Source organism: Balearica regulorum, chromosome 15 (assembly GCF_011004875.1).
Source record: "Balearica regulorum gibbericeps isolate bBalReg1 chromosome 15, bBalReg1.pri, whole genome shotgun sequence".
NCBI classification, from domain to species: Eukaryota; Metazoa; Chordata; class Aves; order Gruiformes; family Gruidae; genus Balearica; species Balearica regulorum.
The window spans coordinates 8,303,390-8,330,752 of record NC_046198.1 but is presented as its reverse complement, the minus strand read 5'-3'; the positions used below and the strand labels follow the sequence as shown (position 1 = coordinate 8,330,752).

The 27,363-nt window shown below is 50.4% G+C and overlaps 1 protein-coding gene across 2 annotated transcripts in view; it reads left to right on the top strand.

The window, feature by feature from the left end:
* The window catches only part of PRKCB (protein kinase C beta), a 133,382-nt gene extending 106,559 nt beyond the window's left edge, over positions 1 to 26,823 (top strand). Inside the window, exons 14-17 of one of the 2 annotated variants that reach the window (XM_075767396.1) lie at positions 3,130 to 3,210; positions 3,488 to 3,595; positions 10,092 to 10,232; positions 25,363 to 26,823. In XM_075767396.1, coding sequence (XP_075623511.1) covers positions 3,130 to 3,210; positions 3,488 to 3,595; positions 10,092 to 10,232; positions 25,363 to 25,515 — 483 coding nt within the window. In that variant the 3' untranslated portion in view covers positions 25,516 to 26,823. Of the gene's footprint in view, positions 1 to 3,129; positions 3,211 to 3,487; positions 3,596 to 10,091; positions 10,233 to 19,752; positions 21,146 to 25,362 lie in introns of those variants that run through there. The other variant, XM_075767395.1, reaches the window with a different exon arrangement.
* The last annotated feature ends 540 nt before the right edge of the window (positions 26,824 to 27,363 follow it).

Genomic DNA, 27,363 nt, shown 5'->3' with positions numbered 1-27,363 from the left:
ATCACCGGTGGGAAAAAATTGAATTATTAGTGGATAATACTTCCATGTGAAGTGGTAATCTTTAGATCTCTCCAGCTCGCTAGTTGCAGGAAAGGGCTGTGTGCCTGATGAGGAGAGGCTCCCTCTATACAGCTCTAGATCACTCAAACATTATTTTGCGTTTGATTATTACTTATGTGATGGAGTCACATATGACACTTACATGAAGTGTCGTATGGGTGCAATTTAATGTCAGACCTGTGAAATTCAGGTAGGTAATTATTCCTGAACGCCTGTTCCCTTAACATAAAAATATCCCTCTGAAATCTTCTCACTCTGCTGAATTTTCAATGATGAGATTAATATTTATTCATTTAAATATTTTAGAGAAAGAGATTCTCTTTGCTAGGACATAGCTAGATGCACTTGTACGCTAAACTACATTGTGTTTTGCTGCAGCCAGAGAGGTTTTTAATTACTCGTTCAAATGTGTATTACATATCCTCATCCTACCAAGATTAATATTGGTCTCCTGTTGGTACATAGCTCAGTTGCAGTATGTGATTAATACTCTTTCAAAGCAGGACAAATGACCGGTTCTCTTGGTATTTGCCTGAGCATCATCACTTAAACTCTTATTTTCTTCTGCTTGCTCTATTTTTTTATTTTTAATTTTTTTCCAAAAGGAAAACGGAAGATGGGAAATAGGATGCAAATCACTACGGTACCCAGGAACAGTGTTAAAGCCTGCTAGAGTGGGTCTCAAAGGAGTGAATACACACATCCCCTGCATTGTGAATAGAAATAGAGGGCATACAGTTCTGGCATGGTCTCCTGCTGGGTGGCCAAGCCTGCAGCAGAGCTGGGGTACCTGTGTGTAGCTCCATCCCAGGGCCCTTCTGCCAGACCGTGCTTCCTCCCGTTAGGAAGCTGCAATGATCTCGAGCCAACATGTCTTCAGGGTAAAAAATGTCCTGTGATTTGCTTGACCCATCTTTAGGGCTTTCTCTATTCTAAGACACAGCTCTGCGTGCCAAGGTGACAGGTACTGAGTGCAAGCGACCCCCGTGTGTAATTTCCTCTGAACAAAACCTGTTCTTCAGCTGTTGCGTTTTGACCTCTCCTAACGTGCAGTCCGCGACTTCAATCTACAGAGACTGCTTTTCTGCAAGGGTTTCTTCTAAGTGCTGTGTTCTTTTAAAGGCCATTATGGTGTGAACAGTTCACACCTAAATTTCCCAGAGCACTCGTAAATCATCTGAAAAACAAGTGGGAGAACCTTTAAGTGCACTCGGTTGGGGGATTTCTAGAGCTGAAACTCAACGTCTGATCTCAGCAGGAAGGGTCTGACCAACCGCAGGATGCTGTCAAGGCACTTGGAGTCGTGTCACCGTGTTTGGACGTGTGGCTGGACCAGGACCAGGACTCCACAGAAGAGAAGACTGGCATCAGTCTTGTTCTCTAATCTTGCCTTGGTGCTGATGCTTTCGCAGCATGGAACTCATCTCTTCTTAGGGGGGGTGGCAGCACCTGACCTGCATCTTGACGCACCTCCTGGTTGGATCCCAGTGGATTCTGCGGAGGTCTTTTGCGAGGGCAGAGGAGGCTGAACACGAGGACTCTTGAGGTTGCAGGCATTGCCCGCAGCCACGGAGCCGTGGGACCGGAGCCTTGCATGGGAGCAGGGGTAGCAATGGCAGGAGCAGACCTCTGAGGCTGGATTGCTGTGTGCGTTCTCCTTTGATTAGCATACGATTTGCATTTGCACTTGAGTATCGGAATCTTTGCAGAATACAATTCTGTAATTAGGATGAATAAATTGCGTCATTGTTTTGCATTAAGTAACAGATGGCAAAGCCCAAGGCCTGTCAAACCCCAAATGCTGAAATTACACCCTTCAGCAGCAACCCAGCAAATAAACCGGAGCTTGAAAGACCCTTCAAAGTAGAAAGGTGCCCGTGGGAGCCCGGCTCCTTCTGTGGTCCCTGGGTCGGACCTGTCACTGCTGCCCTTCAGGTGTGTCTGCAGCCTCCTGCTGCAGCCCGGGCGTGCTGGAGGCTGGGGGCACCCCCGTGCGGAAGGGAAGGAAGGAGGGGGCTGGCTGCTGCAGCAGCCCCCGGCCAGGGGTGCAGACCCGGTGTCTTGCTGTGCACCTGAGCCGAGGGACACGTAGAGCCGAGTGGCGAAGGTGCCGTGGGAAGGTGCTGTGGGACTCTCCCAGGGCTGGGTCCGTTCCTCACCGGCCGCTCATCTTGTGGGGTCTTGCTGGCAAGGGACTGACCACTCGCTGGGTTCAGCTGTAGGTACCCCAAACCACCGACACGCACGGTCACCTGCTCTACGGAGGCAGGTTAGCTGGGTGGCTTTGCTGCACGGTCCTCTGAATATGAAATTTAGGATATTTCAGATTTTGCAGAGTAAATCATGGAAAAATACAAAAATTCATGGGTTTGTGCCTTATCCAAAATAAATGTTAATGTTTTTGAATTAAAAAAAAAACCAACCACAAAACACAAATAAAACCCCAAAGTTATATGCTGACTCCAAAACAACCACATTGTGCAGGTAAGGATAGGGCCGTTAGTTATTAGGTTATTTTGTAAGGGATGTTCTGCAGCAAATAATAGAAAGCAAACTGGCAGCCTGGAATACAGAGGGTTTTCAGTACCCATATGCTGCAAGTCTGTTTTAAAGGGCCATGTACTATCCATGGAGGGCCAAACTCTGTGTTGTTATTTCAAACCAACTGCACTGAATTCAGCCGGAAAAAAATCCCAAAGTGCATCAGGGTAAGCAAGAACGGCTGCTGCTCCTGCTCCGACACGCCTGGCTGTGACAAGTCTGCAAGAGCACAACAAATATGCTAAAGTTTTGTCTGAATCGGAATGAATCTGTCTCAAATCACAGTGAATATTCTGGTTTTTTTCCTAATATTTAGTGCACATTTGAGGGCTGATGATTTTTTTTAAAGGTACTGAACCTTTTGCCTATAGCACGTTCTATTTATAATTGCAATTTCCCACCAGGCAGGGACTGGTGTCTCAGCAAATAACCTTGTCCCTTTGACCTGGACTACAGCTTGAAATTAGTTTGCATTGTGCCAACAGGTTAAAAACGGGAGTGTAATCCTGCTGTTTGTGTTGTTTTCAGATAATTGCTTATCAGCCCTATGGGAAGTCTGTGGATTGGTGGGCATTTGGAGTCCTGCTCTATGAAATGTTAGCTGGCCAGGTAATTGAATTTTAATTGATTCCTATGGGATTGTGTTAAATTCCATTGTGAGCATATGCTGACATGTAATTTGTTTTGTTGCTGGCATGTGGCGGGGGGGGTGCCGTCTCCTCGGTGCTGGAGATGAAGCCATGGATGCAGCTCCGGGGACTGCGATGCTGAGACACGAGTCACCGTGCAGCGCAGCCGGGGCCGGTTTCGTGTCTGAGGATCACAGCAGCAAATGGAAGCTCAAAGATCGGGAAATGCCACTGAACCTCTGTTTGCTTTGCTCTAGGCTCCCTTTGAGGGAGAAGATGAAGATGAGCTCTTCCAGTCCATCATGGAGCACAATGTAGCCTACCCCAAGTCCATGTCCAAGGAGGCAGTTGCAATCTGCAAAGGGGTAAGGGCTGGCCTTCCATTTCTGGGGGAGGGAGAAGCGCAGCTGGTGGGCACAGTGCTGTCTGCACACCTCCGGTGGTCCTACACACATGGGGGGGCCAAGCCCCTCCTTGCCCGGGCTGCAGACTCCCAGCACGAGAGGAATCCGACAAAACTCGGTCGTGTTCTGGTGCCTGTGCTCTCTGCTCCTAGAACCAGAGCTTGTGCTACTTGGTGTATGTGTGCTAAAAAAGTTTAAAAATAACACCTAGATCCGTTCTGTGCCGTTACGCTGAGCAGAAGCACGGGTAGGACTTGAGGGTTGGCCTGTCTTTGCTCAGGGGAAGGTCAGGAGGAAATTGGAGTGTTGGGTGGGATGCGGGCGTTGAGGGCATCTGCCCAGAGACCCTCCTACCCGTTAGGTGACAACAGGGGAGCTGTATGTATCTTTGCCTGAAAAGAAAAATGATGCCTAGAGAAAAAGAATGTGACTTCTAAATAGTTTTCCTAAGATCAGATGCAAAGCCTTCGTCCTGCAGAGGTTTCCATTTAGCTGTGATGAGTTGTCCTGAAGTTCGGTGCTGGCATGCGTCTCTGCTGGGTCAGAGCAGTATTTTCATTATCATACCTCTTAAATTGCGGTGAAGCTCTGCATTGCCCGGTGTCCCGAGCTCTTTATGGATTGGGCCTAGGCAAGACTTAAATGCAATCTGAATTAATTGGGGTTGTGATGAATAAAGGCTGGCTAGGTCCTGATGCTGTGCGTATGGTTCTTGCTTGGGACTGAGCCTCGTCTCAGCCAGCCAGTGTCAAACTGGGCTATAAATATGTGTTTGTGTAGGAATTTAAAAAATGTTTGCTTTTAATAGTTAATATTTAAAATATCTGAATGTTCTATATCTCAAAATAGTGTTTCTATCTACAAGTGACACATCTTGCACTTACCGCTCCCACTGCGGCATTTCAAAGCCTCTCTCCAGTGTTGCCAGGATTCAGAGCTGGTGTTAAAGAGGAGTATTCGCTTGTCCCCTGGGGAAAAGCTGCTGCAGGTGTTCCCCACCTGGAACACGGGGGGCACAGGGAGGGGATGCTCTCTGGGCACGCGCCTTCAGCAGAATGTAGGAAAAATCGAGTCCTTAATTCAGAAGCCACACTGGCGATGGAAGGGGGAATTTCCAAAAACTTTCTCACCTTCTCTGTCATTCCTCTTGTTTTAATTTGGGGCATAAGGGGAAAGTCCGCTATGTTCCTGGCCGGGCAGGAGGGAGGGAAGATGCTTTGTGATGCCGAACGTGGTTATCCCCACGGTGCCTGAGGGAACGGCGCTTGCGAGGGAGAGGAGGCTGGAACTGGGACGAATCTCACTGTCGGCTTTGTTTGCTGTTGCATCAGTCAAAATGTGAATTCTGTAAATAGATGAGAAGAGACCATGACTGAAACGTCTGCTGGGTGTAGCTGTAATGGCTTTTCTCACATTTGGAAACGCGAGGCTGCATGGGAGGACATTTAGCCATGCGTGGAGAGCTTGGTTCTTTATAAATTCTTGTGGGTTTTTTTTTTTTTTTTTTTTGCAGCGAAGTGGTGGTTCCCTTTGTACAACTGTTGTTTCAGGGAAGCGCACAAAAAGTCCTGACATTCTTTGCCGCCACCAAACCGCTACACCAGAAAGTTTAACTGAAAATATGTGCGGTATTTAAGAATCATCAATAGTTGGGACACAAAGTATTTATGTTTTCCCCTGGAATATAGTAAAATGTCTCAATTAACTGCAGGGGGACATTGAGGCCACACAGTTTGTGTGGGTACGTGGTCAGTCTTCCAGGAGGGCACAAATCCAGCCTTGTATCAGTCCAGAGAACAAGCCATTGGAGAAGCCTCTACTCCTAAATGTGAAGGGTTTGGTATTTCACTGCCATGCTCTCTGAAACAAATTTTGTTGTTCCCATGCGGTTTCGCTCCAGCTTGCTGGTGCCAGTCATCACTTACTGTTGCACAGCTCGGAGATGAAAAGCATTTGATCCTGAAAGCCTTGTATCGGCCTGAGCCAAGAAACAAGCGTTAATCAGAGATAGTTGGCTGGGAAGCAAAATGGAGAGTTAACCAGAACACAGCTCCTTGACTCGACAGTCAGCATCAATTAGCAGATCAAATGGAGCATTTCCCTCCTCTGCTGTCAACTCGGATTTTTTTCCGAAGGCTGATGTCGGAGCTGCTGTTTCCGTGGCGCAGGTAGCTTAGCTTTGCTCTCTTGAGCTCTGGTTTGGTTGTGAGGAGCCAGGCTCCCGTTTCAGACCCGTGGAGCGGCGTGCGTGTGCATGCACACGGGCACTGGCACAAACCATCAGCCGTTTTCCATCCCATATGGAGGGGTTTGACTGTGCCTGAGCAAAGCAGCCCTTTCCAGGTGAACAGATTGCCTGCGAATATAAGCTCCCTCTTTAATCTCTGCCTGGTAGCAAAGGCATAAAATGGCATGTTTTCCACAGTAAAGTTTACAGGTGTTTTGAGTGGTATTTCCACTGGTGGTGCCGCCTGGGAAAAGCACATAATAGCTGCCTCTCGGAGGTGCAGGTGTGCCCGTGTCTCCGTGGCCGTGGGTAGGAGAAGGGCAGCTGGAAGGTGGGAGCGTTTTGGGGCCGGGCATGGCGAGCGCTCCTGGGTACCGAGGGGTTTGCTGCCTCTGACTTCGGCTGAAACACCGGGTTGCGGTCGGGATGGGGCCGGGATGCGCTGCCACGATGGTGTGGCTGTGCCACACAGAAGCGTGCCCAGGGTGTGTGCCGGGGCGGTGGAGGGGACCGGTGCCTGACGGGAAGGTCCCGGTGGGGGCTGCTGCCCATAAGCCGTGCAGTCTCATCAAACATGGACAAAGATCATCTTGATCAGCTTTGCCTCTTGGTGCAAAATGTGCCCCTGTTAAATGAAGCCCATGAGCACGCAGCGTCCGCTTGCCTTCCAGAGACAAAAAATAAAGCTGCAGTTTAGCAAAGCAATTGAGTCCAGACTTGTATCTGAGCTGCAAACATCAGATGTACCGTTACAGGTGACTTGGGCCGAAGCATCCTTCCTTATCTGCAGAAGCCTGAAGGGTTTTCACTGCGTTAGTATGGGGATTAAATCAACTTGTTCCTGTTTAATACAAAGAAAGCTAAATGATTATCCTATGTAAGCCAGGAGGATCGATCTGCATGTTTATGGGGTCCTATATATCAATAACAGATGGTACCTTCATGCTCACATGAATGAAAGCACAATAGGAAAACAAAACAATTTAATTTCTGGATGCATATATTGAAAATACTGGATAACTGCACTATAGTACAGCTCTGTTCAGCCTTACAGGCAGGTACATGAAGTAGAAAATCTTTTATGATTCATTAGTTGTCTGAGCTGCTCTGAATTTGGTGTGCATTTGTGTTACGCTGAGGAAGCTGGGGGTTTAGCGGCACCACTTCAGTCTGAGGGGCGGGTGTGTGTAAAACAGCTTCCAGCACGAGGCAGCAGGTACGAACCTGGGCTCTGGCTGGAAAAGCTAATTAGTAAAGGAGCAGGGACTGGATTTGGGGGGGGGGGTGGGAAGTGTCTGCAGGGCAGCGCTGTGGCTGAGGTTCAGCAGATGCAGGCAGAGTTGTAGACGTTTTCACGGGGTGCGCGTGGGGGAATCGAGCTCTCGCACGGGGAGGGTCGGCTCGGGGGGAGGCTCGGCCGCGGCGCAGCGTCAGCAGCTTTGCTGGCCTCTGGGAGGGAGCCGGAGCTGGGAAGAGAACCGGGGTGTGTGGCGATGGGGCAGCGAGCTGCCTGCCCACCGACACCCCCGGCCTTCAAAGCCTCCGTGGTGCTGCACCGTACCCCCTTGCTAACACCTCCTTTGCAGACGGGTGACCGCACACCTGCCCAGCTCGCACTGTCAGATGCTTTCACAGCTGAATTTTATGCACAGGCATCTGTGAGCTTTGGTGTCAGTGGAGGCTCAGACCTGCCTTTCCTCCTTGCCCCAAATGATCTCTGGAAGTAAAAGCTAGAGGTGGGTCAGCGTGTTCAGGATCAGCATTTAACAGCAAAGACCCACGAACAGATTTCTTTTCGTGTTTGCTGAATGCAAACTAAGCTATTTGGTGCGACAGCCAAATCACTAAATCAGTTTATTAGCACCTTTCAGGCTCTCACATTGTTGTCAGATACTTGCTTTAGGAAAACCTTATTGAGTCACAGGATGCTTTTTATTCTCCTGCTTTAGCACAGCTAAATGGAACCTGATTGAATTGTCAGGATGCTGTCCGGAGCCTGCTGAGGAGGTGCAAAGATCCTCTTGCTTAGCTGAACCCCAGTCAGCTTGAAGCGGATGTAGTGAAAACCAAGGGATGGCGAGGTTCAGCAGGGCACAGCATCGCCCTGCCCTTTGCCGGGGCGCACAGACACCCGTCCATGTGCCGAGGGTGATGTGAAAGCTGCCCGGCGGCACGGAGGGGATGGCGGGTCGCCCGCCTCGTGCTGCCTTGGCAGCGGGGGGACCGTAAGCCTGTGGTGGGCTCCCTGCCTGCCCGCAGCGCCTGCCCACATTGTTCCCCTCTCCTGGCAGGGGACAGCAGCACGGGATCCAGCCCCACCTGCTTGTCCGTGCTGCTGCCACGCTCGTTCAAGAGACCAAGACGCATAATGTCGTCCACCTTGCCCTCTTACACTGGGGTTTTGTTCGTTTGTTTTTTTATAAAGAGCTGCATGCTGCAATACTGAGGGAAACTATTATTTACCCCCCAAAAAAAGTAAAACACGAGTTAGGAAAAAATCTTGCTTTTGTTTTTTTTCCTGCTGCCTCACACCCCTGTGGCCCTCCCTCTCCAGCCCCTCGGCAGCGGCTCCGGCGGGACTCCTCGCACAGGGGTGGGCTCTGCCAGACTGATGCCAGTCGCATCCTTGCCCTGCGGAGAGGCAGGTCGCACCAGCTGGAAAATCACTTGTCCAGCTTGCGAAGCCTGGCGGGGCTTTGCTGTTTGCTGACGGGCTTTCCAGGGGGTGATGCTGTTTTGAGGAAACCTCACTCCATCAGTCTTTCAGCTGCAGGTTGCCTTCGCAGCTGGCTGACCATGGATGTGTGGTGCCATTTGCTAGCAGAGCAGTTAGCGGTTCTGCTCTTACTTCATATTTGTAGGGGGTTTTTCGTTTGGGGATTTTCTTTTTTTTTTTTTTTTTAGGCTTTTCATTGCTTTCAGCTCCCTGTTGTAGCATTACTTTTAAAGATCAGCTTCCCTGAGCAAGTTTGTTTTGTGCGGTCCTGGATGGCAGGGCTGACTTGTGTCAAAACACACCTTGGGGCAGAGGAGCTCTGCCTGGACGCGGGACCTGGCGGAGGCTCGTTAGCTCCCCATGGCACGGCGGGCTGCCTGCCACCCGGGTGCTTGGGCTGATTTTTGCCAGAAAATGCTTGCTTATAAAAACTGTGTCTTTCGGGGTGAGCCAGTCTCACCAGAAAGATGGGGAGGTTTCTCACCTCTCCGTCCGGAGCGCGAGCACCTCCCTGCAGAGCTGTGGGTGCCCTGTCCCTCCCGGGGGCTGGCAGGAGGGCAGCTGGGGTCTCTTGCAGACCCACAGCCCCAAGAGATGGAGTCAGTCTTGCTGCAACCTCTGCACAGCTCTGGGATCAGTTTTAACTGCCCTGCTTTTAATAAAGTAGTCCTTTTGTTGCGGGTGTACGGCTCATATTCTCCGTGCTTATCAACGTCTTACAAATCTCTGGAATCTCCATCTGATCTCCAAACACAGCTCAAACAATGCCCCCAGGATATTAATGTTTGTACAGCCGCCCTTAATTCCCGTGGCCCATTTCACTTTTCTTATTGAGCCAATGGAGAAGTTTAGATGATGAACAACATTAATGGACTGTTTGCGCTTTTTTTCCTCCAAACTGACTCTTCCATTAGAAAGACGCCTCTTGTCTGTGCTGCTGCTGCTCCAGAGAAGTGCAGGTTCTGCTTCTGGGGCTAATGAAAGTTTTTGAGGGCAGATTGTTCATCTTAAATGGGCAGTGACCTTTAAAATTAATTATTCAGATGCTGAGAAGTTTGCTACCAAGCAAAGGGACTGCTAAGCAGCTTTGCACACATCCTGTTGTAGCAGGCTGCTGAGACTGCAGCGGTGTGGGGAGCTTTACCAGCACCCTGACGTTATTTTCTGGTGAACCAAATTCATTCCTAGAGGAAAGGGGGATGTGCTCATCCCACCCAGTGCTCGCGTACCTGCCATCTGCTTAGTCTGCAGTTGTAAGCCATTGCCAACCTTCCCTGTCCCTGGAGTTGCTCCTGCTTCTCCCTCTGTCCTCTGCTTCGAGCACCAAAAGCAGGCAGAGGAGATGGGAGCCCCTCCTGGGGTCTGGGCGCTGACCTGGGGCATCCTGCGGCAGCAGCTGTGTGGTGCGGGCTGCCCAGCCAGGCATCGCAGCACCCTGGGGGCTTCTTACAGTGGACATTTTGGGAAGTAGTTGGACACTCTGAGTGACCGTTTCTTTTCTTTCTCTCCCCAAGCTGATGACCAAGCACCCTGCCAAGCGACTGGGATGTGGGCCAGAAGGAGAGCGGGACATCAAGGAGCACGCGTTCTTCCGCTACATCGACTGGGATAAGCTGGAGCGCAAGGAGATCCAGCCTCCCTTCAAGCCAAAGGCTGTAAGTGTGGCTGCGTTAAGCGTGTTTCTCCCCTCCCGCTCTCCCACGCGCCGGTTCTCTCTTGCACAGTCTCTCCCACTCATGCACGTGGGTGCACGTGCACAAGCATACATGCGGGCGCTGCTCGTCCCGCCCGCAGCGTGGAGGTACCATTTCTCTGTCTGCTTAGAAGATCACGTCTCCTCAGATTTGGCACATGTCAAACCCCTGCTGCGAAAGGATAACTCTCGGACGCCTTGTCTCGCTCTGACTTGCAGCGGTAGAAACACCACGCGTTTAGCTCATGGATTTAATTGTGTTGCTGTACTGTCTGTTTGTTATCCCAGCGGTCAGTCTGTCCGTTGGTTTTTTTCCTCCCTTTTTCTTAAGTGGAACAGGTGTCTCATAGATTTTTTTTTTTTTTTTTTTAATCTAAACTTTATTTCAACATCTAGCTCAGCACCATAGTCTGTCTGAATTGGCAGTGGAGCTGTATTTCACTCAACAGTTTCTCTCCAAGGTAAAGCGGTGGAAGGCTGGAGCCTGGCTCACGGGTGGAGAGGAGCTCTGCAGTGAGGAGGAGAACCTGGCTGCTCTCTTGTCTCTGCCTTGCTTTAAGATGGGCTCTCCTAGTGAGAGTGATGCTGTGTGCTGGGAGTGCGAGGCTCGTGGAGCACGTGGCTGTAGGGGGAGATAAGCTGCCAGCAGTGAAACTGAGGTGGGGGCGTGAATAATCTGAAAGCTACTTGTCAAAAAAGACGAGACTGCTTGACCACTCCTTGGTCCTTTGCAGTGACATCTGCCTGTGTAATGCCTGTGCCAGTGCAGGGCTGCAGCCTGAGCCACAGCGTGGGTTTCATCACCTGCTGCGTGCCCCCAAGCACGTTGGTTTGCTGCGTCTCTCTGCCTGTGGGGTCTCAGCCCTTCCCAAGGGAGGGTGCACAGGCAGCAGCGACCGCATAGATGTGGGACAGGGACATCTCTCCCTGGATTTCTCTCTTTCTCTTTGCCACTGCTGGGACTGGCAGGGTCACAGCTATGTCTGAGTCTCTCCACGGTGGTCCAGGTCCTTAAGGCATGGGTTTATTCATGTGTTTCCACCTCCTGCATGCCTCTTACTGCTGTGCCCTACGTGGGCACTGGTGTTCTAGAGAAAACTGTGAATCCAGTTAAATCTGATTTACATGGCTGATACGGACTGATGTTTATGCCAGTGATGGAGGTGGGGACATTGCATGCTCTCTTAATCCATGTGATTACATGGAGATGCTCCATGTATTTAACTGAGCGTTCTCCTGCCCCACTGCCCTTCGCAACCTTAGACACGTCTGCTTTTCCTCTGCTTTACAGTAAACCTGTTCTTTTGAAGGGACCCTTTCAGTGCTTGGAAAAACTCTGCTTTCAGGGAAAACATGGAGTGGGAGTCCATTTGTAGTGTGTTTAACTCCTCTAGCTCTCCTCCACTCTGCTCTAGCAGCCTTTGCGCATCTCCAGCTCCTTGCTTGGCTGATCAAATATGAATAAACCGCCCATTAGCTGGGCCTGGCGGGAGCTTCTGCAGCCCTGTCTCCCTCCCAGGATCGACCGGGAGATCTGCTCCTCGCCCCAGGTCAGCCAGCGATGCTCTGCATGCGTTTGGCATGGCATATTTTAACGTCAGACAAATATTTTTACAAAGGTAACTCCTGTGCAGCGATGCCTTTGCAGGAAGCTGTGGGGTACCATCCTCAGAGCCTTTCGCTTCAATACTTTCACTACTTCTGTGCAGTGCGGTCTCGGGCTGCCTTCTGCATCAGCAAAGAGAAGACTGTCCCGTTCTCCTTGTCTGTCTCAGAAATGTGGAGATCCAGGTTGCTGGTAAGCAGCTGGTGATGCTAGGACAGAGATCCGAATTGCTCCCTGCTTTCCTTTCCCTCAGAAGGAATGGGATCTTCAAGCTGTGAGACCGTGTAGGAAAGGCGTTAACAGGAAGGCATTCACTTTGATATCAAAGTATAATAGTGCAAAAGTATTTGGGGCTGTTTGTACACACCATGATTTGTTGGCTTAGGGTGGGATCTGACCTTTGTGTAAAGGATGCTGAGAGACCAGGTGGGGTGGTCCGTGAGCTCCAGCTGCGGGGGGGGCGGGGGGGGAGGGATGCTGCTCCAGTCCTGGAGCCCGGTGGGAGTGCTGAGCAGGCACCGGGGCTTCGGGGGTCTTATTCTGCAAGAGCCTGTTTCTCCTGAAATCCGTAACTCCTGCTGTTTCCCAGCTCTGCGTTCGTTCGCTAATGAAGCTGTTGCTGCATCCCCCCTCTCCATCTGCCCTTTCTTCCTGAGCAGATCCCCAGTGACACTGTTTGCCTTGGGTTGTGGCACAGCGTTATTGTTTGGTGGTTTACGGTTAAAAACAACTGAATTCTGTCAAAAGCGCTTTCTTACTGTTTTCATGTTTTAAAATGTGCAAATTCTGTCCTGCTTTAAATGTCTTATTTCTTTAAAAATCCTTTTGACACTGGACCTTGGAAGGGAGACGGTAAGCTGCCGGCCGTCACTTTGCACCTACCAGCTGGTGCTGGGGAAAATTCACCATTTGATAGGACAGGAAGATTAACAGAAAGGTAGGCGCAGTTGATTTAGGATTTAGGTAGGATTAATACAACTCAGGTACCTGCTGATAGCTGATATTTCAACCGCAGTGCATCTGTGCTGGAAAATACTGCTCCTTTCATGCCAGCTGTGAGCGCAGATCAGAGCAGCACAGAAATGAAAATCCGGGTTCGGGCACCTTCACAATGTATTTGGGTGGATCACGAGGAAAGACGTTGCTTACTGCTTCTGACCTTCAGCTGTTCACGCAGGGGTTGAGCACCTGCTGGAGAGGGGGATTTGTGCTAGCCTGGCTCTTTACCTTGGCTTAAATCTATTTTTATTTTTCTTTTGCTTTTTTCTTTCTTTTTTTAATCAGCTTCTATAAAGGTAAAGTTGTAGAGATTGTCCGTAAGCCAGAGTTTCAAAATATGGAATAATACGCAAATGTGGGCTTGGTATCTGCCCACAAATGCCCACAGCCTTCCTGTGCTCCATCACCCGATGTAATGCCTAAGCGCTTCGGCCCCGTTGAACACAAGTCAGGGGTGAGCAGAGCCCACTCCAAATTGTCTTTAGCATCATGTCAACAAATTTTGCTTATCAGAAGGTATCGTTAATTTATATTTGCTCATTGCTCAAGTAGCACTAAACCTCCTCACGCGCATGTGAGTGCTGTGGCCAGGAGGGTGCAGGAGGTGAACAGGGAAGGTCCATCGTGTCCAGAGGAGCTCGTGGGCTGCCTCCACACCTCTGCCCGTTGGGGTGGTCTCCTGCCCGCACCCAGTCTCCACAGAAGCATCTTTGCTAGTTCTCTCTTCTGCAGCACCCACAATTTTTTTGCCACGTTTCTGTGATTTTTTAACATCTCTGCAGGTAGTGAGCGTGGGTACAAGTGAGGGCTCTCCTTGCCTTCCCCTCATCTGCTTGCCAGGAAGGGCTTTGCTTCCCAGAAACCTGCATCATTTTACACCGACAGGAAAAATGGACCCTTCAGCCCTCTGCCTGCCTTGGGTGTTACATACCCGGAGCTGAAAATAAATTCCCAAGAGCTCATGTGTTGCTTCCTGCTTTGTGCTTGATTAACCTTTATCACAGAGATGGTAACGAGACAGATCAGGGTCTGGGTTGTCTTTGGTGTGCAGAAACTCGGCGGTTTTGACATGGGGCTGTGCTTGGCTGCTCTGTGCTTTGGCTTGTGCATAACAATTCCTTTTGTGGGTCTGCATTTACCCTGGGAAGTGTATTTACACTTGCCTGCTTTCTCTGTCTCTCATTGAGATAATTATTGTTTTTGGTATCTAATTACTCCTTTACTTTACATGAAGCCTAGTGATTTGAAGTCTCCTCATTTTGAAAGCATTGAAATCACACAGCAGAGCACAGGATTACTCACAACAGGACAGTGGTTTAAAAAAATTGCTTTTAATCTAATCATTTTTAATTGCATAAATTAATTTTCCTCTAACTGCATTGAATTAATTAATATTGAAATGCCATTTATAGACCTGGATTTGTAAAAACTCCGATTCCCCTGCATGTGCATTTTTGTAGCCTTATTTTCAGTCTTTACAAGGTGAGTTCAGATGTTTGCATTAGTAATTTCCTAATTAGATGGGATTTAAGGATTGAGAGGGCCAACAGTGGGCGGGAGCGTGCTGTGGGGAGGGAGCCGAATGCGTTAAGGTTAAACATCTCTCGTAATCGAGACAAGATTTGCTCTGGTAGCCTCAGGGTCCTGTAAAGGCTTTCTCTGAGATTCCCCTCTGATTATTCAGCCAATGTTTTCAGTATACCGGGGGGAAACTTGGCTTTGTTCATAGGGGAGAGATGAAAGCCAGGGTCCTACATCAGAAAACCCTCGCAGCGAACGCTCCCAGCCTTTGCCTGGAGCAAGGATGAACGCAGGCTGGAGCGTCCTGAGCTGGGGTCTGGGATCGTTAGCCAGACACTTACCAACAAGAAGCACCATTGTTCCCCCTGACCAGTGCAAAGGGGCCCTTGGTGTGGCCTCAGGTTCATGCTGTGACCCAAATTCCCCCAAACATGACGCATCTATTGGCAGAAGCGTCCGAGAGCCCTGATCCTCCCTCGGGCGGCAAGGAGCCAGGTGTCTAACCCGGAGCAACACCAGGGAGGTCAGACTTGCCCAAGAGATGCCTGCAAGGCCAATGGGATTGGGGCTGTTACTGCTGTTTTGGGCCAAAAAACAGGGAAATCAAGAGCGTGTTCAGCCCACTGCTTCTCCTTGGTGCTGGGAGCAAAGGCTTCGTCGCAGCAGGAGAGCAGCCATCCTCGGCTTTTTATGGTCTTTGATTGCATCTCGGGGATCAATGGAAAATATTTTATTATGCCTTTTGTCTCTATTTGAAATCAGGCTGGAAACTGATAAAATAAAAAGGCTATCTTCTAAGATGACAGTTTTATTTCTGCAGCTAGGAAAAAAAGTCATTCTGTGCTGGCTATAAATATTAGACAGGACACATTGGGGATTTATGTAAGATAAATTCCCACCCTCCCCCTTTCTCCATTCAGGATGGAGTGATGCCTGTACATTAATATAGTACTAAAATGAGGCAGATTTTTCACAACATAGCTTTAGAGAAATGTAAAAATTCATACTGCATGTCTCCCATCCTTTAATGAGGAACTTAATTTCGGAAGCTTTAAAGATGGTGCTCCCGCAGATAGCGACTGTTTGTGGTCCAGAGCCGTATGGATCCTTCTTGCTGTCTCTTATCACCACACGCGTGGGCCAGACCTTGTGTCTGAAACTCCAGCAGTGTAGGGCCCTGGCCCCTGCGACAAAACCTGCCGCGTTCCCAAAAGCCACGTGGCTGCCCCCCTGTGTCGTCGCGGGGGTGGCTCGGGACGTGGCGTGCAGGACAGCACAGGTGTATGGCCACAGCCTTTAGACCCTGGATTTGGGCTTGGATGTGGCTTCTATAAACCCAAAGACAATTTCCAGCCTTAAAATATTTATTGTATCCATGTGAAAGCTCCCAAAGAGGAGGATATGCTGTTTGGTTTGCTGACCAGGCCATGTCCGTATACATCCGAACAAAAAGTCTGCAGGAATAAAGGCAAACTTCACAAAGCGAGGCGTGAAATACTTATGGATAGATGCAACTTTTAAAATTTTTCCATCCACGTATTCTTGCCTTACTGCATTATGATGAGAATTATTCCTTGCCAATATACATATCAAAAATATATTTGTATTTTCTATCCCAATAACTGGAAGCATTTCACAAGGTTTAGTTTTTACATTTTTGATGGGATTGCTCTTGTTGGCTTTATTTTTTTTTAAGAGACAGCACATTTCTTTTTAGCAAAAAGAAGGCTAGTGCTGTCAGACATTTCACATGATCTGCCTTGCATGTCTCCACCAAGATCTCTGGAAGCTAATAGGCAATGACAGCTATATTTTCAAAGCACTGTAAAGCTTTCACTGTATATTGGGAGTTGATAGAATCTGCAGGTGAGTGGCTTATTAGCAGGTAAAGCCTGCTATGTTCTGTGTTACGGCACTGATAACCTTAAGCACTGCAGACTTTCCCGGTAATCTTCCTCATGGTTTGTTTTATCTTGGCGCTGAGGGGGAAGACTAGTGACAACGTGGGCTAGAAAAGCCCCTGTCTCTTTGTTTCATGACTTCCAGGCTTTGTGGAACTGGGAACTTCAATTTTGGGAATTTATTTTCTATTTTGATGTTAATATGATGGATTCAGGGAAGGCATTTGGCTGTTGCTGACTTGTCAAGCATATGAAACATACTTTTGCAAGACTCGAACGCTGTACTTGATTTCATGGTCTGGAGCAGCGACCAGCTTTTTCCCGAGCAAACCGGAGCTGTGACAGCTCTTGTTGAAATTCCTTACGGTGGGAATTGTCAGCTCGTCAGGAGATAACCTCACTGTTTGTTTCCGCACACCTATAAACCTCACTGCTGTCCTGCTGTACTGGAGAGGGGGTGTCTGTCGGTACTTGAGCCCTCTGATGACACCTTCCCTGGGGGGGTCCGGGGGCTTTGCCAGCAGCTGGGGTGCTGCTCTCCAACCGCTCCCGGCCTCAGCAGAGACAGCGGGCTGGGACCAGACGTGAGCTGCAGAGGGGAGCGCACGTACAGCTGGAGTAACCGAGAGGGGAAGGAAACCAGGACATCCCTGTTTGGCCACTTCTTCGTGCGATGGAGAGCCTCCGCCTGCCCAGGAGATGGGCACGTCCCTGTTAGTTTGCACGTGCCTGCTGCTATCAGGAATAAGGTGCTCGAAGAGAAGAAAAGATGCGGAGAGTTGCCTCGGGATGGGGTCCGTACCGCAGTCGGGGATTGGCAAGGTACACGAACTTGGGCTTTTTTTATAAAGAGCAGCTAGCAAGCCCTGTGTCTGCCAGTCTGCTCGCTGTGCTTGTGTCTTTGTTATCCATCTCCTTACGGGGTTTCTCTTGTTGTAATTTGTCCTGGGCTCTATGTTTTCAGGTGCAGAGACCCTCACCCTTTCTTTGGAGAGGTCGTTTTCCATTTGGGTCTTTGTGCTTGAAATCAGAGATTTCCAAAGAGCTGTTCCTGGAGGGCCACGATGCGGATGGCGTCATGCTGGGACCACGGCCAAGGGCAGCTGGGGCAGGTTCTCCCCCGCCAACGCCATGCTTTTCATAGGCTGCATGAAAAGGCTTCTCAGGCTCATTTTGGGAAGCCCTCATCTTCAGCACCCTCCTGGTGAACTGGTTCGCACTGTGTTTGCATGTTTGGTTTAGAGGGGTTTTCTTTGTTTGAATTTTTTTTTTTATTTTTTAACCTAACTCCTTCCCTGGGTGGCACCAACTCATTTTTGCATCAAAATACTTGGGGGGAAAAAAAGCAAACCACATTGTAACCTACCACACCAAGAGCAGCATCTGCTCTTGCCTGGGCTCAGTTGCGGGCTGAGCCACGGGGCCAGAGGCAGGAGCTGTGTTTACCGTGGCTGATGCTGCAGCACATGTGGCCGTGGCAGCCAAGAGATGCACGGGGGGAAAAGTGTCTCCGAGGTCTCTGAGTAAGTTTGAATGCTGAGTTAAAAACCTGCTGAGCTCATGGTCATGGACAGGAGATGTGTTTGGGAGCAGAAGCTTGATAAATCCAGACTAGAAATGTGCCTTAGGTTAAGACATGGCCTTACAAAATATGAGAGCTACAGTGGTGTGGAAGGATGGGTTGAGAGGCTGGAACAGCAGGCGTTCTGCACGGCTGTAACTGGAGTTAAATCAACTCAAAAGTTACCCATTGAACTTTTTTTAGAGGCTTGGGGATAAGAAGTGTCTCACTTGGTGTTATAAGAACATGTAAGAGCTGCCAAAGGAACATGCCGTTGGAGGCTGATGGATGTTCATGTTGTCTTCCCTGAAACCTCCTCTCTGGCAGAGGAAGGAACTGGGAAATGTTGAAGTCTACATGCATTTGTCTTTAATATTTTATTATATTTAGTCTGATGTTTATTAAAAGTGTAAATCTCTTTTCTTAGCAAATGAAGGCTGAATGCCAGGAAAAATTGTCCCAGCACTTGAGGTTCTCCATGGGGAAATGGAAGGAGAGAACTGAGGGACCGGGAGGTGCTGGCCTCCGCATCTCTTGGGAGAAAAGAGGGCCAGGAGAACATCAGTTTTGTGACTGCTCTGATAGGAGGGAGAGTTTGCCAACCATTTGAGCGAAGTCATGAAGTGCAATTCATAGGGATGTGACGTGCGTGTGACAGGTAGTAATTGAGCACAATTTGTAGTGGCTGCAGTGACCCGGTATCCACCTGTTACTAGCTATTGCTATTATTATTGTATTAAATCATAACTTGCAGCATGGGAAGTTACAGGACCTTTGTTTTGATTGCTAAGAAAATTAAATAAGGCATTTGGCATGTCTCCCTGCTCCCGACCTCCCCCTTCCGCTGCAGACTGCAGCGCAGCCAGCCGGATCCTCCGCCGCTGCCCAGGGCTCCTGCTCCGCGGCAGCCCGGGAGTGACGGATGCTGACCGACCCCTGTGAGGGTCTGGTGCTCTCGGGTGCTTTCCAGGCCCCGCGTTTTCCTGCCCCGCAGTGCCGTGCCAGCCAGGCCGGTGGTTGCCTAGACTCCAGAGCTTTTGTGTTCTCTCGTCTGGCTGCAGAGAGCTCACCGGTGCTCTTGGACTCCTGCCTTGCCTGAAGTAGGGGTTGCCATTAGCTGCCTTCAGGGCCAAAAGAGAAGAGTGTCACTGAGAGCAGGGTTTTTAGGGATAGCTAGCCTTGTCCAGTTGCAGTGGAGAGCACTGGGGGTGCCGTGCGGAGAGCCCGGCTGCCCCGCAGCAGAAAGCTGGCAGCCATGAGCACCCCGATGCCACCGCTCCAGCCTGCCTCAGCCGAGTGGCACCCCACGCGCTGGTGTGCGTGGTCAGGGTCCGACGGGCATATCGGGAAGGGGCAGAGCAGCCCTGGAAATTCCCGGGCACAAGTGCCTGCATGAAGCATTCATCCAGCAGCAGTTTACAAGAGCTCTGCAGAAGGTGAGAAGCCCTCTCCTTGGGCAGGAGCAAGGGGAAGCTTCTAAGCAGTCTGGGCATGATGAAAACTTCCCCCTCCTGGGGAAGGAGGGATGACCGAGCAGGTGAAGCCGCAGGGGTCTTTCAGAAGAAGCTGCCTTGTGCGTGGTGTAGCCCGAGAGAAGGTACAGTGCTGTATGTAGGCAGGGGACGACAGCAAGTAATTGCACTCCCATCTCATTCCTCTCCTGCAATTACTTGCCATGGCGCAGCCGGAGGGTTTTCCCAGTCCCTGGCTGTGCCATGAGATAACATCGCCTTGCGACTAACAAAGCTCATACGTATTTTGCACCTTTTTCTTTTCTGCCATCGCTGCACCGAGATAAGCGGCGGCGCGCGGCGAGGCTGGGCGGGTGGCTGCAGCCGCATCCCACGCGCTTCTTTCTCCACCCACCGTACGTTCTTTTCTTCCCCTCTCATAGTGTGGACGCAATGCTGAAAACTTCGACCGGTTTTTCACTCGCCATCCACCCGTCTTAACACCTCCTGACCAGGAAGTCATCAGGAACATTGACCAGTCAGAATTCGAAGGATTTTCCTTTGTTAACTCTGAGTTTTTTAAACCTGAAGCCAAGAGCTAAGTAGCTGTGTAGATCTCATTTCTGCATCTCTGTCATCCAGTCCCAACCGCTGTTGTGGTGACATTTTTCATTGACAAACTTGCATTCGTGGTTTTTCTTTAGTACTACTACTAGAGTGACCATATTTCAAAGCCAGAAGTGTCTTCATGTGATTTGGGGCGTGCCTGAAGGGTGGGTGATGGGCAGTAAGCGCTGTAAATGTGCTTCTATGACATTTTATTTGTAGAAAATGAAAACGGTTCATTGGCTAACAGAGGTAAAACGGAGAGGTATAGGCCATGACAATTAGGAGAAATCTCTTAAGCATGTGCTTTGATTGCTGCTCTTCCCTTTTCCTAGTTTTTTAATATAATCATGAAAATGCAATATTTAGCCACCTTAGCCTTAGTGGCAAGCAAGGGTTTTTAATGAACCTTTCCCCGGTGCAAACACGCACCCCGCAGCGTGGGTGCTGCCGGCTGAGCCTCTCAGCTCCTCCCAAAACCGAGCAGTTGTTCTGGAGAGCTGAAATGCGGATTCTGGCTTCTTTTGTAGTTCTGTCCTGCTGTTTTTTGAAACCCACCGCAGCACCCCTTGCCGCCGTAGGCGTGGATGTGGCAGGCATGGTTATCTGCGGTGGGTCTTCAGCAGCAGTGATAAATTATTAGGGAAGCCAGGTTTGCTGTTTGCAAAGATTTCTCCTGATTGTGCAGTTTCGAAGTAGCATTTTTTAATGAAAAGAAACATACCCAGTTGGTAACGGGAAGTTTGAAAGAGCTGTTGCAGATGCTTTCGAATCCATGGTCACCCTAGTAAATACCACACAACATTGGTTCTCATAGCAAAACTTTTTCTTTTTTTCAAATGCCAAAGCAATTGATTGAGTTTGTTACCTGCGCTTTAAATGTGTCAAAAAATGGTATTAACACAAATGGGATGCTATTTAACTTTGAACAGTATTGTGAATTCTGATATGAAGCTTGTAAAGAAACTTGTTTCAACTAATAGTCCTACTTTCAAAAAATGCCGCTAGATATTTAAATGGCCTAAGTTTTGTTTCTGGCATAAAAGAAAAAGTTTCCGGAAGGATGAATTTCTCTTGAAACAATAACAATCATGCAGCTTCCTTTTATACTATTCTGCAGATGTTCGTGGGCTGTCACTGTATCAATCTGCTTTAAGTTGTAATGTGCCAATTATTTTTTTTTCCCAATACTGATTATGAAATAAAAAGTGAGAAATAATGTCAAAGAAACCTGCATGTGTTTGGCAATAATGAGTTTTTACAGTTCTGGGCTCAGAGATGCCAGGAGCACTGAGAGTCGGGGCTGCACCGCGCCGAGGGCTGGAAGCTGCCCTGGCCACCAGTGCAGGCAGCGGTACAGGCAGCGGTGCAGGCAGCGGTGCAGGCAGCAGCCCACATCACAACGCAGCCTCCTGCAGCACCGGCAGAGCCGTGGTTCGTTCGTCCTCTGCAGCGTTTGTCCCCAAACCGAGGTGCGACGTACTGGAAGCATCTTCCAAGCGGAGAGTAAATGCCTGCGTGTCCTCTGTGCCGGCTCGTGCTGCGCAGCCGACGACCCTGCTCACTCGTGCCGCTCAAACACGGACCGGGAAAGGAGTTTCTCTCCGATGTCCCTTGGAGGAAGGATGATTTGAGGTGTCAGGATGGCCCTCCCGCGGGGTGCTGCTGAGGCAAGCGGAGCTCTGCCGCTTGGGGATCTCTTTAAATGCCTTGAACGGAGACAACTGCGGTATGTGCTTCGGCTTGCTGGAGACTGCAGAGGCAAGGCTCTCGGCGAGGCAGCGCCGTGTGTCGGTGACGCATCGCCCTGCCCGTGCGCTCTCAGAGGAGCAGTTGTTAAAAGCACTTGGCAGTTTCAGCTAAAGAGGGATTACAGGTTCCTGTTAACGTCCCTTCTCCTGAGCGCATGCAGAATTTCCCTTCTGCCTTTGGAATTCTTCTGCTGAATTGCTGCGGTTCTGAACTCTGCAGGATTCTCCTGAAAGGCACCGAACGGCAGCACCGACAGCGGCAGCTGCCCCCCGGCTTCCTCCGGCCGTGCAGCCCCAGCGCTCTGCCGTGGGGAGGGGGCTCGGGGCGGCAGTGGCCGGGGAGGATGGCCGCCCTCGGTGGTCCAGGCACAATCGGAGTTCTGGGCCAGCCGTGCCCTGCAGACATGCTGCCCAGGGCATGCAGCAGCCCCGGGTGTCTCTGCCATGCCGTCCCTCCCGTGCTCCTCCTCACCTCCCTGAGTCAATTAGCCCTTGCTGGAGGCATTTTCAGCCTTGAATTTCCCCCGCCTTCCCCTCTTTCTGTTTACCAGATCCACGTAGCCGTTCCCTACCTGCTCCCAGGCTATTCGTCATCTTTGACAGAGGCCAAATTGCCACCAATTTCAGACAAAATTCAAGGTAAGAAATCAGCAAACCCCCCCTTTGCTGTGCTCACAGCTGGGCCCTCCTGGTGCTGCGCTTTCCTGCCGAGCCCCTGGAGGAGTGGGGGGGGGGGAAGGTGCCAGAGGAGACCGTGCAGGGGGAGGTGGACTGCCCTGAGCCCCCCCAGGCACATCACAGCCTTTGTTGGAGCTTTCTGCCACCGAAAAGCAGCAGGAGGTTTCACTCATCCAAGGGATCCCAGCCTGAGCTCTCGCCCTCTCTGGTGCCATCAGCAGAGGCCACTCTGAAGGGCTGGGGACCGCGGTGGCAATTTGCACCAGTGGCAAATGTGGATGTTTCATTCCCCTTTGCAGCATCCCACAGCATTCCTGCTTGGGAGGAGCTCCTGGCTCAGTAGGATGGTGTTTTCTTGGCACATGTTGGGTTCACATAGATGCGGCCTTCAGGAACCATTTGGTTGGCTCAGCATCGCTTCGGGAGTGGGGCAGGAGCCTGGTGCCACCATCAGCTCCTTCCTTCTGCACGTGTTGGGGTGCAAGAGAAGAGCCCCTGGGTGACTGCTTCGAAACGGCCTCTTCGCAGCGAAGGGCAGTGCCTCTGCTCCACGCCGGCCCCTCTTGTCCTAGGGGAGACGCTGCCTTCCATCAAGGTGGGCTTACACTTGCATTTCAACCGCTTCACCCTTTGCCTGGCAGAACTCTGCACCTGAAGTCTGCTCCTTCACCCCATCTGCCCTTCCCCACTCCTGCTCTATGCCCCCATATCTGCCTCTTCTTCCTTCTCCGTGTTGGGGAGAGGAGCCCTGCAGGGACTGTGCCGGCTTCCACGTGTCACTTGTCCGAAAGTGAAGGCAGAGACTCAGCTCCTGCTCGGGGACAGCCTGGGACCCGCAGGCACCGGCAGGTTGGGATACCGCTGCGTGCTCAAAGCCTTGCTGGCTTGATGGCACAGCCACGTTCTGGTGGTTCTGGCTTTTCTCTCTTTGTTCCTTGAACTCCAGCCCCATACTTCTTCCCGCCTCGTCTCCTCTCAGCTGCCCTTGGCTCTCTTTGCTCTTTGGTCTTACCCCCAGCAAGGCTGAAGCTGTCCCAATGGGCAAGTCCTGCAGCAAGCGGAGTCTGCGAGTGGCCATGGAGGTGCTGGTCCGCTGCTGGCATCGGGACTCCTCTACAGAGGCTCAATGCGGCTGCTCCTGGGCTGGCAGGAGGAGGGCAGGGAGGACCTGGCTCTTGGCTGTATTCTCGCCGTGCTCCTGCTTGAGGTGTGAAGGTGCCGATGGCTCCGCACTGGACAGCGGGCAGCTGGTGGGACGAGAGGTGCTGCACAACGTGCCTCCCGCCGGGTGCTTCATCAGCACAGAGCAGCGGGGAGGATGGCTGCGGTGGGAGGGAGTGGGGCGGCGGGGCGCAGACCGGTCCCACATGGTCCCTCCCGCGGCTGGCAGCACACGTGTGTGCCCGGTGATGAAGCGGCAGAGGTGTGACACGGCGGGGCCCCCCCGCAGTTACGCCTCAGGGCCCTCTGCCGCGAGCTGGCAAAATAAGCCAGAGTTGGAAATCTCCCGTCATAGCGGAGCGCAGGGAAGCTCCCAGCGCTGTGGGGGCCTCGGTTCAAAGGCAGAGTCTGGAGAAAGAAAAAAAACAAACAAACATTTTGCAGGTTTCTGCAAGGCACCAAATTTGTGACAGGGTCGTGCCAGTGTCACGTCAGGGGAAGGTCACCTCCAGCACGAAGTCACGGCATGGGGGTGGCTGTGTCTGCCAGTGACTGAGGTGGAAAGCGCGACGCTCTCCGGTGAGGCTTGTCCGGCCCCGGGGCGATGCGGCAGGTCTGCCACCCGTCACCCCCGGCAGCATCCCAGCCCCGGCGCCCTGTGCGCGGCCTTTGCAGGTAGTTCGAAACGCTGGGACAGGACTGCGAATGACTGCGCGCCCGTCTCATTTAAGCTCCTACGCAGAGATATGGAAGAAGAGATGGGGAAAGTCTTTGTCCCTGCTTGCTTTAATAACGAGACAAAGCAGAGCAGGTTTGCTGCCCAACTGCTCACGCCGCTGCTGCGCTGCAGGGAGCGGGGCATCCCTCCGCGGGCTTGCTCTACTGACGAAGGATCCTGGGTGCTTGTATTGTAGCTTCAGTGCTTCCCATTCAGCCAAGGCACCGTAACCTCCCGCAGGCAGAACATACTTTAATTGGGCAATCTCTGATACGCGCACATGTATAAAATGGTTCGAGTGTTCCCAGCTGATGGGCTCTGCAGTGCCAATAGCAGGTTACCAGCACTAATGGAGACTAACTTTCTTTTTCTTTTTTTTTTTTTTTTTTTTGGCTTGGATGTAGCTGCAGAGTTGTTGTTCTTATGAAATTAAAATGATAAAAGGTTGCATATGTGGAATTTTCATTCTTTGAGGTTTTGAGCTACTGTACATTTTCTATATACAACCCTGGAGCAAATCACATCCTCAAATCAATAAAACACTGTGTTGGTTAATACCATATCATAGCATAATTTAGAAAAATCAAGCTTACAGCAAAAGGAGCTCCTACAGCTGGTTATTTTGTGCAAATTTTGAAATCATTTTGAATGTTTGCTTCCGTTTCGAGGCATGTTGCTTCCTCCAGGCTCCTTCCTCCTGTGCGTTGCACCTCTGTGTTTGCAGTGACGGTTTTGCATGCTCAGAAACTGCTCCGTTGCTCTCTCTCGCAGCAGCCAGGAGAGGAGGGATGCTCGGCCTGGGAGCACCGCAGCCCTCCCCGACACCCTGTGCTCTCGTCCTGTCCCTTTACTGTCTGGTTGTGCGTTCCAAGGCGTTAAACTGGTGTTCTTCCCTTCTGGCCCACGGTGTGGGGTTGCTTCTATTGTACAGAGGCTGCCGCTGCCTGGCTGGGCGCGTGTTCCTCATCGGCGGCGGCTTTAAAAACCGGTGCGGAGTGCCGGGCGCGAAGCCCGGGGACAGCACAGCTCTCCTGGGGATGGCACAGCCCCCCCGGCCACACACCCCTGGGTGCTGCCACAGCTCGCTCGCTTGCGCTCCCCCCTTTACCTCATTTAACTCTGTGCTTTCCGTTTAACAGAAAGACAAACGAGACACTTCCAACTTCGACAAAGAGTTCACCCGGCAGCCGGTGGAGCTCACGCCCACGGACAAACTCTTCATCATGAACTTGGACCAGAACGAGTTTGCTGGATTCTCCTACACTAACCCCGAGTTTGTCATTAACGTGTAGTCGCGGCGCAGCCGCCGCCCTCCCTCTCCTCGCAGTCCGAAACTCCAGATCGCCTTGTACATACCGACACTAGTCTTCCGGGATTAGCAGTGCAGACATACATACCCTCATGCGAAACACGCCGACCGCTTGTTTTAGGAGGCCTTCCTATGTCTGTGTCACTTGCTAGCTTGGTTTCCCTAGCTGGAGATGTTTGGGGTTTGAGTTAACAGTCAGTAATACTTCTAGGAACTGTAGTTGGTGGTGACTAATAGAGTTTTTAAACAGAAATATACCAAATTGCTACAGTCTTTGTAATTTTTGAAATCGGATGCTGAGATTTCCAGTGACCCTAGCTACTCACAAATCGTTTCTGTTGAATGCTAAGCATGGTTGATATCTTAAACCGTTGTGCTGAAGCTTGCGATGACTGTGAGCTTGTCTTAGAGGAGCCTTTTGTTCAAGACATGGATACATTTGATCAGTGTGGAAAAGTCTGCTTATAGACATATATTTTTAAATGCATTGTATATACCGTCAGCCTGGCTCACCGAAGCCGTCTTCCTCCCTCGCCTCCCGCAAGCCTGCACCTCGCCATACGGCCTTTCCTACACTCAGGCATTAAGACTCCAAACGAATTCCATGCCAGTTCTTGTAAATCAGAGCAAATCTTTTTCTAAGTGAAAGGTGGGATTTTTTTTTTTTTTTTAACATCTGGAACAGTTTGCAGTTTTGATACACTCTGTCAGTACTCTCATAAATCTTTCTCCTGTTTTTTTCACAGACACTGTCAAAATTTAACAGCTCTGTAAAGGATATTAATATTCTACCAAAACAAAACACATTTATATTCTCGGTTTACAACTTACCAACTGAAAATATGCCCGCTACAAAAGGGCTGTACTGAGGGCTATTTATAAAGGTAACTTTTCTACTTTACACCCTCTGCTATTATCTTAAAGGCTCAAACCCCATGAATTTTACAGACATCTTGATTTACCTGATTTCAGCCAAAATTCCTGGGGGTTTTATTCAATAATCCAGGACCTTCTGCATCGTTTCAAAAATTCTGAATCAGAAGAGACAATTCCAGCAGCTGTTCGTAAGGCAGAGCCGCGCCGTGCGGGCAGCAGCAGGGCGGGCAGGGCAGGCAGGGGCAGGCAGGAGCTGCCCGTTGGTGGCCAGTCTCGCTCGCTGTTGGGTTCGCAGCAGGGTGAGCCCCCGAGTTTGAGCATCCTTTGAGTCACTGGCTGTTATTCCTCTCTTACTACACACCGGTTTGATTGGTTTGCAAAAAAACCCCAAACCCCATATGTATATTTTCTGAACCACTACCAGTTCTAATGTAAATACGCATTACTCCATGCCTATAGGGGAAAATGGGGGTGGAATTTTATGAATCATGAGGAATCCTATAAAGGAAATTCTGGTTTGTAGATCTTTTATAAACATCAAACTCTACCTTTTGAAATTATTTTCTTCTTGTAATGACTCATTGAGAAAAAAAGGCTGCTAGAAGCTAAAGCTGATGTCCCACCCGCTGGGGAGCGGGCAGCCGGGTGCCCTCGCCCCGTTATTAAATCGCAGGCAGGCAGTGCCCTCTGCGTGCTGGGGGTGTGAGCTGTGAGTCCATGGCCTCGGGTACTGACCTGGGCTGGAGGAAACAAAACAAAACCCAGAAAAACTGCAAATTGTGCCAGATTGACGAGAGGGTTTACGAGACACTCTGCATCAGAGGAAGCCTGGGGAAGCCTCGCGCATGGGCTAGTTTCTGATGAGGGTTCTCGTAACTCCAGCACACGTTTCAGAAGATGTCTTGCCATCCTCTGCAGACCACAGTTGATGTTCAGAGCATGTACGTTACTGTAA